This window comes from Falco naumanni, chromosome 9 (assembly GCF_017639655.2).
Source record: "Falco naumanni isolate bFalNau1 chromosome 9, bFalNau1.pat, whole genome shotgun sequence".
Classification (NCBI taxonomy): domain Eukaryota; kingdom Metazoa; phylum Chordata; class Aves; order Falconiformes; family Falconidae; genus Falco; species Falco naumanni.
The window spans coordinates 40,591,958-40,606,641 of record NC_054062.1 but is presented as its reverse complement, the minus strand read 5'-3'; the positions used below and the strand labels follow the sequence as shown (position 1 = coordinate 40,606,641).

General features: G+C 37.6%; 1 protein-coding gene across 1 annotated transcript in view; it reads left to right on the top strand.

Annotated features, from left to right (window-relative positions):
* GLUD1 (glutamate dehydrogenase 1) overlaps positions 1-14,684 on the top strand; it is a 32,105-nt gene extending 17,421 nt beyond the window's left edge. Inside the window, exons 5-13 of the mRNA XM_040605755.1 lie at positions 342-436; positions 4,839-5,018; positions 6,789-6,926; positions 8,041-8,178; positions 8,305-8,385; positions 9,250-9,373; positions 10,625-10,716; positions 12,305-12,367; positions 13,012-14,684. Coding sequence (XP_040461689.1) covers positions 342-436; positions 4,839-5,018; positions 6,789-6,926; positions 8,041-8,178; positions 8,305-8,385; positions 9,250-9,373; positions 10,625-10,716; positions 12,305-12,367; positions 13,012-13,131 — 1,031 coding nt within the window. The 3' untranslated portion in view covers positions 13,132-14,684. The remainder of the gene's footprint in view (positions 1-341; positions 437-4,838; positions 5,019-6,788; positions 6,927-8,040; positions 8,179-8,304; positions 8,386-9,249; positions 9,374-10,624; positions 10,717-12,304; positions 12,368-13,011) is intronic.

Sequence of the window (14,684 nt, the reverse complement as noted above, 5' to 3'; positions counted from 1 at the left end):
TCATACCTAGATAGCGCCCTTCCTGTTGTTGCAGCAATGATTGTCAAAAAAAAAAATATTCTTTTGAAGCATTCTCATATCACTTTTCATTGACAAACTTACATTCATTTTACTGAATGGCTTGTGTGAAAGCTTAGAGGTTTTGACAGTATTGTACAAATGTGTGATACGGAATCTAAAACTGAACTGAATCCAGAAGAATCTGTTGCTTGCATAATAAACGGAGGATTAAACAAGAAAACAGTTCCTCTGCCAAGGCCTGCACAGTTCCCAAGGGAATAATGGTTGAAGATAGCTATTCATGTTTGATCCTTAAAAGCTGTTTTCATTGTTGCCAACAGGACCTGGTGTTGATGTGCCTGCTCCTGATATGAGTACAGGGGAGAGGGAGATGTCCTGGATTGCTGACACCTATGCCAGTACCATAGGACACTATGTAAGTTCTGAGCAGAGGCTCTGAAGCAGGAAAGCTTTCTTGGTCTTTGCAGAAATCCTTTTATCTAGACATTTATTACCGTGCTGCTTAATAATATAATTGTGTTTAATTAACTTGATCTAAATATATTCTTGCAAACTCTTAACAACTTAATTGGTGGGAGGATTTTAGGGTAGCTTAAGTTAAGTTTGTCTGATACAATACTGATTGCAACTGTTCAGCAAAAAAAAAAAATACACTGTTTTTAAAGGCCTCATCCTTAGGCTAAAATTGGTTTCTATTTCTACCATTCCCTTTTGGTTTTCATTATTACTTAATAATTTAAATGATAGTTGTTATAGTCTTGAAGTACTGAAATCTTTCCATTTTAGACTACTGAATTTACAAGTGTTATTAAATAAATGCTCATGGGTTTTGTGCATTCAAGAGCCCACGTAAATTAAGTTTGCACTATTGGTATACCTTGTAAAAGTATTAAAAATTCTCTGTGGTCCCCTAAAAGTAACAGGTAATCAGTGTAGACCAACAAATTCTCCAAAATGTAAAGCAAAAGGACACCAATAAAACTTACTTCCCAGAAGGCAATAAAAAAAAAGGAAGTTTTTTTTAAAACTAGTTTTTAATTACAGCCCTTAATTTGGCTTTTGTCCTTATGTTGCTGGGGTTATTTGTATCTGTTTTGACTGTACCAAAAGCATAACTGTTGACCAAACACTTCTGTTGTATACTTTTGACAGATTGCATGAGGAAAAAAAAGTATTATGTACAACTTACTTCTTGCAGCATAGTGTCTATGCTACCAAACTTCCTAGCTTCTCTTTCAGATGTTGTTTCTGCTACTCCAGCAGGTCATACTTTGCTAAGGAGTCTTGCCATAGCTTTGCATTGGCGTGTTAATATGCTAGGCTATTGCATGTTTGCCTATCCCCACTCTTTTTGAATTGAAAAGACTCTTTCTTTGCACTTTCTGCAGTCCCTTCCAACAGTTCCTCCAAAATACAGCATGTTGTACACCCCCAGTAATGAGGCATTAGAGCCACCCAACACGTATTTCTCTTTGGCATGTCTGTTCAAGATGTGCCTGGCTTCCTGAGACGGTCTCTTGGCAGAATACTTGTCTTGTGCTGTCTGGTGCCCCCCCATCCTCCTATTGTTACAGGCATAGGTTATTCTAGAGCTGAAATACAGTCTAATGGGGGGGTAAAAAAGGAATGCTTGAGGAATAGGCTGTGGCATGCTGATTAGTTGAGCTAAACGCAACTGTCTGTTAGACAAGGATATCACTATAAAACATTGCTTGCTTTTTGTTATTCATATATGTACTTCATTTAAAACTTTAATCCTGATAAAAAGCCAAAATTATGACTTTAAGAAGACTTCAACATGCAGAGGGGCAACTTGCTACCTTAGTCATAACTTAAAATTCCAACATTTAAGAAAACTACTGCCAGAACTCATTGCACTAAAATGCGTATTTCGTTGTGATACAACAGCATTGTTAGATTACGACTGACACCAAAGGCTCACAGGGCATGCCCTGCCTTCAGATTTGCTGTATTTGTTAATAGTTCACATTTATACAGGAGCTTCTGCTTTTTTAATAGGTGGAAAACTAAACACTGGTACAGGAGAGGATTTTTAAATGGCTCAATTTCTTTTCTTTCCATTTTGTCATCTCAGCTTGTTGTGTAGTCCTGCACATACACACGCTTCAATGACAAAAGAAAAGCAGCCAACAACTACTGAGCATAAAAACGCAGTTTGAATTACTACAACAGCTTCTTTTATTCCTAGATTCTTTCTGCATAGCAGTATCTTAATTCTTGAGGAATAAAAAAACTCTTGAGGATTTAGGTGCATTTTTCTGAAAGGTTAATTATATAATTGTAATAAGGAAAGAAATATCAGTTTTTTCGAGTTGCTTTGTACGTGGGTACATATGAAGAGACAATGGTAGCTGTAGTGGGGCTTAGGAACAGTTGTGGAGAATGAGCAAGTATAGAGAAGGAAGGTGAGAACCCTTGACAAGGCTGTAAAAAGTGGAATAATCTATCAGAACGTGTTTGTAGAGGAAGATATTTCAGAAAACTATCTGGTTGAGACACCAAGAACAAAAATAAAGGTAATTAAGGAATACTACACAGATAAGTGACCATGGGGGAAAGAGGAAAGGGAAGTAAGAGCAGAAAACGACCACTGAATAAAAGTGAAACTAACTGTAATTCCAAAAATGGATGGAAGCTATGCAAGGGACTGCATCCAGTTGTGGAAAGATAACTTTGGTGAGAGGGATGTGTTTGAGAAATCTACAGACCTGATGAGTCAGTGTGGTTGCACACAGATGTGTGCAGGGAGCTTGAAGTGGAAAGGAAAAGTCAAATAACAGACAAACGGAAAGGGGAAGTCGCTGCAGCTTCCTGTCTCTGTATGTCAGGTTTCGAGCAGACAAGGAGAATGTTGCAGCATGGAAGAGGATTAAGACATGAGCAAAAAAGTTCAGTATCTGAACTTTGTCAACTAAGTTCATAGGCTATTAGTACTAGTATAGAAGTCTTTAATGCTAGCGATAAGCCATTTTACAAGCTTCTCATTAAAAGCCGTAGTGTCTCTTTTTGGCCTAAGATGTGTTAAACATTTTTTTGATTGACGACTTAAGACTTTGACATCAACTGTGGTTTGTATGTGTGACTTTAAGAAGACCCGGACCTGCCTTCACCTCATGCTCTGTTTTCTTGCTTAACCATGCAAGTCTTTAATAACTATCATGTTAACTGTTCCAGAAAATCCATCTGAGGTTGCTGGGTCACTGAATCATATATAGCTAAAGTTTTTGATTAAATTCATCCCTTCCATTCTTCTGTACTTCCTGACCCATCCAACTGATTTTTTGGGACATGTGAAGGGACTTAAATAGATTCTTATGTATGGTGGGAGGCTGTAATTCTTCAGGTGTTTATAAAACATACTTCCTCCTTTGTGAATGCATGAAGGCTAAAATGTTGTTTCAATCTGAAACAAAATGAAAACCTAAAAATACATCAGAATGCCAGACGGAGTTGTTCCTAGCAAAACGCCACCGCAGATCTTGTTTACAGTTGATATGCCACCAGAGGGAGCATATAGCTTAATGAGAGCAATGCAGCTATATTTTGGGAAACTGAATTTGGAATTCTGTGACAAGCCCAGCATCGCTTTTATTGTTTTTTAAAGAGGGGTTATCTTTAGCTCTATATGCTAATTCACTATCATTGTCAAGCAGTAAATAGTTTTCACTTCCATTGTGGCTCTAGTCGTCTCCTGCCATTCTGCCTCCACTTGCTTTTGTCTGCTCCTTTCCTTCCTCTCACCAAGCATCTTGCACTCATGCCACAGGCATGCAAATGCATTTGGCACGAGTGATGGAGGGGAGGGAGCCTCTCAGTGAATATGCAGCTGGTAGAATAGAAACCCATCCGGCTGCTGGCAGACTCCTTTCAGTGGATTCCCTTTCATCCCTACTATTTAACTTGTGTTGGAGGCCAAGCCGCTGTGTGACTGCTCCCAGGGTGTGGGAGCATGGGAACCAGTGGTGAGAGAAGAGGGAGGCTCAAACAGCGTGTGGTTTGGAGGAAGTTTTTTTAAGTTATTAATTTCAATTTGAAAAACTAACTCTGGTTTTAAATAGTCTATTTTATCTTGGCTAGCTGTCTAGTATATGGAAAATTTAATTTTATTGCCACCAAATTAAGGATAGAGGCTTGATATGTATATATTGCCTTTCTGAATAAAAATAGTAAATAGTTATCTAACTTTTCCCATATGACCTTCACACTGTAGGTTTTACTCTGAGATCAAACATCCCTGTGTTCTGACAAGAGGAAGGTATTAGGCCTGCATTGTCATTTCAGAATAACTGAATTTGGTATGAAGGAACACTAAACGCTGTTTTAAGATGACTAAAAAAAACAGTCCAAAGATACATCTGAGCCCTTTAAAAGATGAAAATGTAAAGAATAATGATGGAAGTTATGGCTGTAATGGGAGCTAATTTTAGAAACGTATCCTTCAAAGCCTTTTGATTTGTCAAAGGTCTGTTTGTTGTTAACAGTACAACATGGATGTCACCATAATTAACTCGCCACAGACTGAAGTTAACCTATACACCTAAATACAACAAAAAAATTACAGAGCATATCCAGTATTGCAGCATGCAGCTTCCCTGACATCTACTAGAGTACTTCTGAGAAGTTGCTCACACAAAGCGAGGAAGGAAATAATCTTTACAAACCAAACGTATATAAACTATATCATGTTCTGACTCGTACGATTCCTGTTTTCCCTTATCTCTAAAGTGTACAGACTTTCTTGTTTCAGCTGTTCTTTGATAAATCCCATAGCTCACAAGTCCTTCACTGTTTTGCAGGATATTAACGCACATGCATGTGTAACTGGTAAACCCATCAGCCAGGGTGGGATCCATGGACGTATATCTGCAACTGGTCGTGGTCTCTTCCATGGAATTGAAAATTTCATCAATGAAGCATCATATATGAGTATATTAGGAATGACTCCTGGATTTGGAGATAAAACATTTGCTGTTCAGGTAACTTTTTTCCTTCAACTATAGGGAAAAAGTAGCAAACTTTCAGTAGAGCTGCTTTTCTAAAAGGCTGTAGCAATAGATCCTGTTAGGGTTTTACAACTTCCAAGTTAACCTTTACTCTCAAACTTTAGAAACACTTCGAGCAACGTAGGTGCCCTTTATTTTGGACTGTTTTTTAAAAACTGAACTTTTGATTGCACTCTACAGGCGCAAAGCCAAATCTCCAGTCTTTATGAACATAGGCTGCAAAGAACAAAGTGAAATACTATTATAGCAGTTCTTTAAACTAAGGCATTGCACACTTTTCAATGAGCTGTGACTGTTGCTGCCTACATAAAATTTGTTGCACTGTTTTGTAATAAAAATTCTAGGGAGAGAAGGAACTGAGGGTTGGTTCTTGTTCCACTGAGGAACAAGCAGTTGGAAAAGTAGAAACCAATACTTTATCCTACATTTGTAGGGTTGAATGTAGGTTTTTGGTGTTCATAAAACTTCAGGATTTACTGAATTGAAGTAGTTGCATTTTGAAGGGGTTTGGTATTCAGTAATATGCATTATCATTCTAAAAATTCTGAAGAAATAACTTGTTCTGTTCAGCTTTGAACAGTATGTTAAATGGAGCAATTGAGGGATTGCTTTGTTTTGTTGTTTTCAGTACCAATGCACTGGTTGTTAGAAGTACCAGAGTAATTGTAACCTCCTAGTTGTCCTTTAGTTAACTAGTGGGCTGAAACAAACGTCTCCGCCCTGCACAGACAGACCCAGCAGCACACGCATCTTGCTGCACTTTGGTATTTTCATGCCAGGCAAGGGGATAACCAACAGGCACTTAAGCATAACTTAGATGAAAATACGGCCATAAGAATAGCTGATTTTTTTTCTAGGAAAATGAGGATACACCATTTCAAAGGGATCTAATGCATGAGAAACTCTTGTAGCAAAGTTTGCTTCTAATACATACTAGCAAAATTCCTAAATATAATAGGACCTATGTTATACACAAATTTAATGTTCATCTTTTTTCCAGCATAGAATCTTACTATTAACTTTGGACATGGATTATGTGACTTTCTGGTCTGCCGTGTGTGTTCTTTTACTTCCAGAATGTTGCATAATGGCCTGCAATCAGGTTTTCTACACCTGTAGGGATGTAAGACATGCTAATGAGATGCAGGATTATCTAAACGTAAACTTAGGCAATCTATTTTGACAGGACCACTTCAGAAGTGTATTAGAACTTATTTAGCTTCCTACTAGTTTGTATGTTTTAATGTGAAGAATTAATAATATTATTGTTTAATGCTTTCTATTGTGGGATGGTTTTACACTCGTAAGCCTTCCTTGTTCAAATTAAACATGAATATTTCTTGACCTGCAAATGTTAGTTAAGCCTCTGAACAGTCATACAGAAATCCATGAATTTATGTTCATGGATATATAAACAATTTATATTTATACCAGTTATAAAATAGTCACAGTTGATAAACATCATAGTTTTAACACTTTCATAGTAGCATTAACACTTCCCTTCTATGTGTCCAGTGTAAAACACTTAGCACAACTGTACATTGCTGGCTAAATGTATAATTTCTAGAATGATATTCAGACTAGAATAGAATGCATGTATTTTTTCCACACATCATCTAATGCCAAGATATGCCAATAGGTGAAGAACTGTTTAAAACTGTCCCAACCTATATAAGCCTTAGAAGTAACCACCTTTTTAGCTGAAGGGTTAATGACTTTTCCCTTTCTCTTTTCCACCTGCAGGGATTTGGTAATGTGGGCTTGCATTCTATGAGATACTTGCATCGTTTTGGAGCAAAATGTGTTGCTGTTGGAGAGTTTAATGGTTCTATCTGGAATCCTGATGGGATTGACCCAAAGGAACTAGAAGATTACAAATTGGTATGAAACTTAACTGGGCAGAAAGAGTTTCGTTTTTGTCAGCTTTGCAAGTACGTCAGATGACTGTAGACTGGTTTTCATTTGTGATACTTAAATCGTGCTGCAATTAGTACTTACAAAATGGCTTAGGAATGTTGATTCTTCTGGCTTTCTCCTTTTCCCCATATGAATGCAGGTAGCACTTTTTTTACCCTTTAACCTGACTCTCGGAAAAATGGCAAGGACTTGTATGTGTGCAGGCTAATTACTTGGGTTTCAGAATGGGAGTTCATAATTATCTTGCCTTTGTAATGACTAAACTAGGAAGGACGTCTCAAGGAACCAGGGCAAGGAGGTTGCTGAAGGTTTCCTGCCTGAGAATCACAAGCATGTGGACATTTAAGACTTCAAAGTGTAGTTTTGCTGCTTCTTACCTTTTGGATGTTTCTCAAAGAATGAAAGCCTGTCTGCCAGCGTGACTTGAATGTGTAGTTTATAATGAAAACTGGATTTGGTCTCTTTATTTCAGTTACCAAGTGAAGCAAACTTCAGACAGTTCACAGGCACTAAAATACAATCTTTTACTTAGAGTTTCTAAGGGGCTTATTTGATGTGTCATCTTTTTACATAGGGAGCACGTGAATGTTGTTATTACCCCCTTTCACAAAAGGATGAAAAGATTCTGTCACTAAAAAGGGCTATCATTGCAGTACTGAATTTGAAAATGGTACCTCCGAATCTTGTGTGAGGCAGCTTATCCTGTGGGTAGCTGGCTGGTGGGTCATTTCAGTTGTTTGAAAACTATTGCATTTGCCATGTATTTTAAGAGTTGAGGGACTTCCCCCCCCCCCCCCCCCCTTTTTAAATACTCCAGAGCCCAAATGGGTATCAGTCTTTGGCCAGAGAGCAGTTATGCCTCAATCATGGGAACTTTGACTATTATCCAATATTATCCAAGCTTTGTAGCTTGCTTTTTATGTCTAATCTAAAGTAAAGCTAGGAATTATGTTATGTGCTGTCTTTCTAAGTACTGTTGTTTCTTCCTTCTTTCTTTTTGGAAAATTAGAAGGAGGGAAGGAAGTCATACAAGTACACACACACACTAAACCCACCATGGTTTGTTTTCTTCAAACAGCAACACGGGACAATCATGGGCTTCCCTAAAGCACAGACACTTGAGGGCAGTATTCTGGAAACAGACTGTGACATTCTCATCCCTGCTGCCAGTGAGAAGCAGTTGACTAAGGCCAACGCTCACAAAGTTAAAGCAAAAGTAAGTTGGAGAGTTCAAATGTAAATGAAAAAGAGGGAAAAGCCTGTTCAAGTACTAGTATTCAGTAATCAGCACGGATGAAAACAAACATACACCTCTAAGTTACCCTGCTGTGATGCCTTTCAGATTATTGCTGAAGGTGCCAATGGGCCTACAACTCCTGAAGCTGACAGAATCTTCTTGGAGCGGAATATCATGGTTATCCCTGTAAGGTTCTATTATGACCTTTGACTTTCATTACAAGGTTCATATTTCTGTGAATTGTAGTAAAATGTTATTTATTGAAGGGTTTTGTTAATAGCCATTTATTCTTTTAGAATGGTTTTTAACAACTGATGTCTAGGAAACGGGTGTCAATGTTGCTTGAGATTGGTAGTAATTACTTAAAGATCTCACTGCAACTGTCAATCACCAAAGATAAATATTACATGAAGACTATATTTTTGGAAGAGAGAAAAATCCACAATTAGCTCTTAAATCTGTAGTTTTTTATTTTGGATTATTAGCTGACATTTGCTCAACTAAATAGTCCACTAAGCAAAGGAAGAAGGCAGAGTAAATACAGTGGTCAATTTGTTTGTAAACATTGTGTCTCTGGGCGGTGCTCTGGCAAAACTGCGTGTTGTAGACTGTATAGAGTAAGTAATGAGTAACCTATAGCAATAATTTGAAAGACTAAGACCTATCCAGGTATAATGATAATCTTTTCCCAGAGAAAGGGTGTCCTGGTCAAGTGGTATTGCTGGAAAGGGTGGCTGATGTTCAGTGTTTACTCACAGAGGTGGCCTAAGAACGCCCTAATTTTATTGATTAATAACTTGTGCTAAAATAAAGTAGTCAGTCAGTCAAGCACACCTGAACTTCACATGTTTTTAAGTTGAATCCTGTTTAAAATTGGTAGAAGTAATCCTTGGACTGCAGAAGAGCGTAAGTGTTGTCATGTAAGAGTAACAACTGGATTATCTTTCCTAATGCAGTTTAAACTAGTACTTGTACGCAATGCTTTTGCTTAATGCAGTAGAGGTGTCTGTCACATGGTCACATTTCAAGACGTTTATCATTTCTGTGCAGGATCTTTACCTGAACGCTGGTGGTGTAACAGTATCCTATTTTGAATGGCTGAAAAACTTGAACCACGTCAGTTATGGCCGCTTGACTTTTAAATATGAAAGGGATTCAAACTACCACTTGCTCAGTAAGTGCTCGGTGTTGCTTTGGCTCACTGTTTAATTTATAGACTGGACTATATGAATATACAACTCCTGTAAATTCAGTGCAGTTTCCCACAAGTCTTATCATTGCTACATATTGAAGAGCAGGAAAGATGTGATAGGTTAACTGACTTGTAACTCTAATGACCTAAGTTCAACGCATACTTTTTTCCACTTCTCTTTTAATTCATAAAGCGATGCTTTCCTCAGTTTTGTGAAAATACTGAACTCAAACCGCTTATATGACATATTTATTACTTCTTAATGAACATCTTTCAGCTGTACGCTTGGTATTTGAGAAGTATTCAAAGTTCGAGTGGGTGACATTGTTCTGCACATACAACAATGGAAGATTTTTGTAAAAGGCGTTAATAGAATCAGCACACATGCTGTTAAAATCTCCTTATGGTCTACAGCTCCACTCAGGGTCATTCTGTGCTTCAGTTTCTGGGCCAGAATACTGATTACATGGAAAGAGGATGCTTAACGGAGAAGAACTGAAGTATATGGCTCCATTGTAAACAATATTCTCTAGATAACATGTGAGAATCTTGGGATGTTGAACTTGACAAAACATACATCTGAATGTTTTTTTAATATAGCCTTTTCTCATAAGTGATACCTTTCGAGGTGTTTCTGAAGTGGTTGAGGGTTATGGCAATTCTAATTTAAATCCCTTAACTTCAAAATTATGTCACCTCAAGTACTTTGTGATGTTTAAGAAACCATACCAATTAAATTTCAAGAATTAAGATGAAATAAGTATCAATTCAAAATACCAAAGCACTTCTCCGAAGTTAAAAACTAAAATTCCACACGGGCTTTTTTCTTAGCAAGTAGTGTGCATGCAAAGTGCCATAACAGATAACTGATTGCTTTATTTTCAAGAAGTATTTTGTCTAATGCTATCTATCAAATTAGGAAAGTTAAACCAAATTGCTCTATCAGCTTTATTAGGTTAATGAAGTGGGATCAGTAGATCCACAGTTACTTGCCATGTGACTGTACTGTAGCAATATTACTACTAATATTGGAGGCGTTCACCTATAAAAACAGAAAAATTAACATCTTTTCCTTTTCTTAGAAAACAAAAATAAGATGACTGCCTTTGCCCACAGTCCCTGTGGTCGGAGCATCATGCCATTGAAGGCTGAAAGTCCTCGGTCAGGTCCTTTGTTAGGGAGCACATTCCTCTCCTTGTCACTTACCTTGCCTCTGCTTTTTTTCCTTTCTAGTGTCTGTCCAGGAAAGCTTGGAAAGAAAATTTGGGAAACATGGTGGAACTATTCCAGTTGTGCCTACAGCAGAATTTCAAGATAGGATATCGGTAAGTAGTTGCTGCTGGTTTTTCAACTCTTACTGTAGCTGTATTCTGATCTTATAACGGCAATCTAAATTCTACTATTGTAGCTGTCGTGGAGGTTTTTGTCCCAAGCAAGGCATTAGCACATAGTTAGCCTGATAGCCAAATGAATTAAGAAAGCAAATGATCTGAACTGCTTAGGAATACTGGAAGTAAGCTATTTTTTCTTTCTTTTACTTGAGCCCATGCAGAATGCCTCCAACATTGTTAAAAAGCTACAGTTTTAATACAGATGCATTTTGTGTTTGTAACTGGTGTTAGACTGGATGCTGCTGTTAGTCTGTTGTTCTGAAAAACTCCAGCACACGATCTCCATTGTTTAGATAAACCATGTATGGGTTTTTATTTTTTACTGAGGAGAGTGTAGGGAATGATTCTTTTTGCAGGCCTGAAAGGAAAACTTAAAAACCTGTAGTTTTTCTTGATGCTTTTGTTTGCTATGAAATAGTTCTGCTGGCTAACCAGATAAATGCATAGATTCCATGATTTCTTTGAACCCTAGCTGTCAAAGTCTGTGGAGCTTTTTTAGTAGGAAATACTGCCTCAAACATTACCAGAATTTGTTTTGGAGATCTTTTTGATGTAGTTTGCCTAGATTCCCAAACAACTTCCAACAAGATCCCGCACCACAGACAGCTTCACGCAGTGTTTCTGTAACTCCAGGATAACACAGACAAGAGCGGGGTGAAAAACCGCGGAACGTTACTCTAAGACTAAATTAATGGGCAAAGAAACGTCAGTAGAATTCATTGTTATCTAATGTGTAGCAATACACGGTAGGGAAATTTTCATGTGAAATGATGGGTTGTGAGCTTATCCATTTGCATTGAAATGGAAGATCTGGAAGTAATGACAAAATGAATGAATATATTCACATCGCTCATAAATGTTAGGCTACATGAATAGCATGGTAGATAGGTTCTGTGGCTTAAAGCGATTGCTGTCATCTCTTAAACACCAGCTGTAGAAACTGGCCTGGTACTTTCTAAATCGAGCCCAAATTGGTATTTGGGGGATAGCATGTATGTTGTGAAGCCAGATAATTACTAAATTATTAGTAAATTACAGCAATCAGGATGATGCTGAAGCCGATATTGACATTGAAGCTGATAGTCATCCTAATTCAGGCTATCTTCAATTATTTATTGTTCTATGTATTTAAATTGTAATGGGAACAAAGTTATTCTGGTATTTGAGAATTGCAATTGCAAGTACCTTCTATAGGTTATTGGCTCCTGGGAGATTTAACATTTACTGTGTATTCTGAAGGCTGAAAACTGAGTTACAACATCAATAAAAGTGCTAGCATCATGCATCTAGAAGCTAGGCATAAAGAAAGACTTCAGTGCTTACATCTGAGGTTTTAGAATGCAATTCATCGTAACTAGCTCTTCAAGTAAAGGCAATTTAGATTCTTACACCAGTTATTAGAAGAAAATGAGCAAGCAAGCTTTGGTCATTATGGGAATCCAGCATGTCATTGTCCCTAATACATGACTAGTACCTTTTTGTGTTGTGATTTAAACCTTGATTTTATTTCTTGTTGTTGCAGGGTGCATCGGAGAAAGACATCGTCCACTCTGGGTTGGCTTACACGATGGAGCGTTCTGCCCGGGTAAATATTGTGCTAGTAAATATAGGAAAAAGTCTTACATGACTTTGCGACAGTTTTTGGATGGGTTGTACAGAATTTCTTTGCAACTGAAGGAGTAGATAAACAGTTCATGATAATGGAAGTCGCTCTGAGTCCGAGGTATTTCTGCTCTGTGCCAGGATGGCTGCCTTTAGCTGGGTATAGTAAACATTAGAGACCAATACATGAGATCAGGAAGTATTTTCTAGCAGAAGCTGTAATAATTAGAAACTTTTTAGTGGTCCTCTTGTACGTGGCTAATCTGGGACATATACCTAAGAGTGCTTTATTTTACCATCAGCAGTTTTAGATTATTCCATCTATGCAGTATTTTTAATTAGTGGCGCAAAGACTACTTGAAACATCTTGTCTCTCTCTGTATTTGAGGTAGGCGTGGAACCAAGACCTGAAAAGGTGCAATGTAGTGATCTGGGAAGGATTTTCTTCCCTTTCAGATGTCAGTTCTAAGGGGAATCAAGAAATTTTAGAATTGATCCGCAAAAGATTGGAGCTCTGATACAAGTCTAGCGGATTCTTATGCTCCTAACACGGATCCTCTAAGCAAAATCTAGTTTAGTTCCTCTGGAGGTACTTGCTGAAATCACATATCGCCTTTTCCGTTTCAGCAAATCATGCGTACTGCCATGAAGTACAACCTGGGTCTGGACCTGAGGACAGCTGCCTATGTCAATGCAATTGAGAAAGTCTTCAAAGTGTACAATGAGGCTGGCCTGACCTTTACATAAAGAGGCCGTTACCGCTCCTTGTTGTATCCCACCCCTCTCGCTGTTCATGTACCCTCTTCTTGAGAAAGCTTATCACAAGTTTACATGTAACCACAAAATTTTCTTTTCTTCTGACATTATAGTGGATTCTATTCTCAATTAGTTTCAGTCCAAACTAGTCTTTTTTTTTACAATAAAAATCCAAGGATTAGGAAATTGTATACAAGTATGTATCTGAAGATAACAGCTCATCTGCACTTGTGGGGGCCATTCTGGGTATTTCACCTACAAAACAAAATGGTACATTTTATGTATGAAAGAGTGGTCTTGCCACCTGAGCCACTTCTCAAACTTCAGATCAGATACTGTACTAGATGAGCACTTAGCTCATTATTACTTCATGCACTTTTGTTTAATGATGTAATTTTGGCTTTGGCACTTTCAGTAAGGCCTTGTATGATCAATGCCGTGGCATTGTCAAAGGAAGAATGGGCCTCCAGCAGGGATTAACTTTGATAGGAGTCTAATTTTTATTTGTAGTAAAGCTTCAGGCCTGATTCTCTTTAGGCAATGTTTTTTCTTTAACTGTGCTGCTGTTATAGGACTGTCTTTTACTGCTTGTTCAAGCTAGCTAGACTATCACCATGGAAGTATGTAGAGGTGACAGACTTAATATTTTTATAAGTGGAAACTATCAAGCAACTCTAGTTATGTTTTTAATCAAGTATCTGCATAATTATTCTGACTGTAGGTTGTTTCCTTTTTTCGTTTTTTTAAAAAAGGGATAGTCTGAATTTGATAAGCAATCATACTTAGTTTTTCTGGAATTCTTTTTCAGCCTTTTCCTTTCAGAGGCTTTCTGAAAATTAAATACTGCCTCGGTGAACAACTAAAGTGAAACTGAACCCAGAAATCATTGGCCAAACTAAGGAGGAGCTAGAATGCTGCTATAAACTTAATTCACTGTCTTAACACACACAGCCTTTTTTTTTTTTGTCATCAGGAGGTCTTGAAAGTTATGAACATTAGAGTACAACAAAATAGACCTCAACACAATATTGGATCAAGCACAGTTTTTAAAGTGTAAGGCTTTTGTCCCATGGAGTCCCCTTGAAGTGCCAGATGTTATTTATGTAATGAATATGAATGTTTTTTTTAAAAGACAACTAGTCCCTCCCAGAAATTCATGCTTTTTTTCTAACTACTTTGTAACTGCATGACATAACCTGGAGAGAAGAGCAGTTATTAAAAAAAGTTGACCTTTCCAAACCTACTATGCTGGTGTATTACTGTTTTCTATTCCATGCAATAGCTTTCTGTAGTTACAATCAATCTGTGAACCTTCACAGCACCCTTGTTTATTCATGACGTGCCTACTGATAAGATACTGTCTGAGTTATCCTAAGGGTCTCACTAATACAGATCTCTGTCTCCTGAACTTGCCTGTCAGCAAGACTTTTGAAGTCGGATATGTTTGGTAAATCATTTCAGGTCTTTACTGTGTCCTCTCAAATTTGTGTGAAGAACTATTCTAGTAGTTAGCATGGAGCAATAAACCTGTGTGATGCATTTCA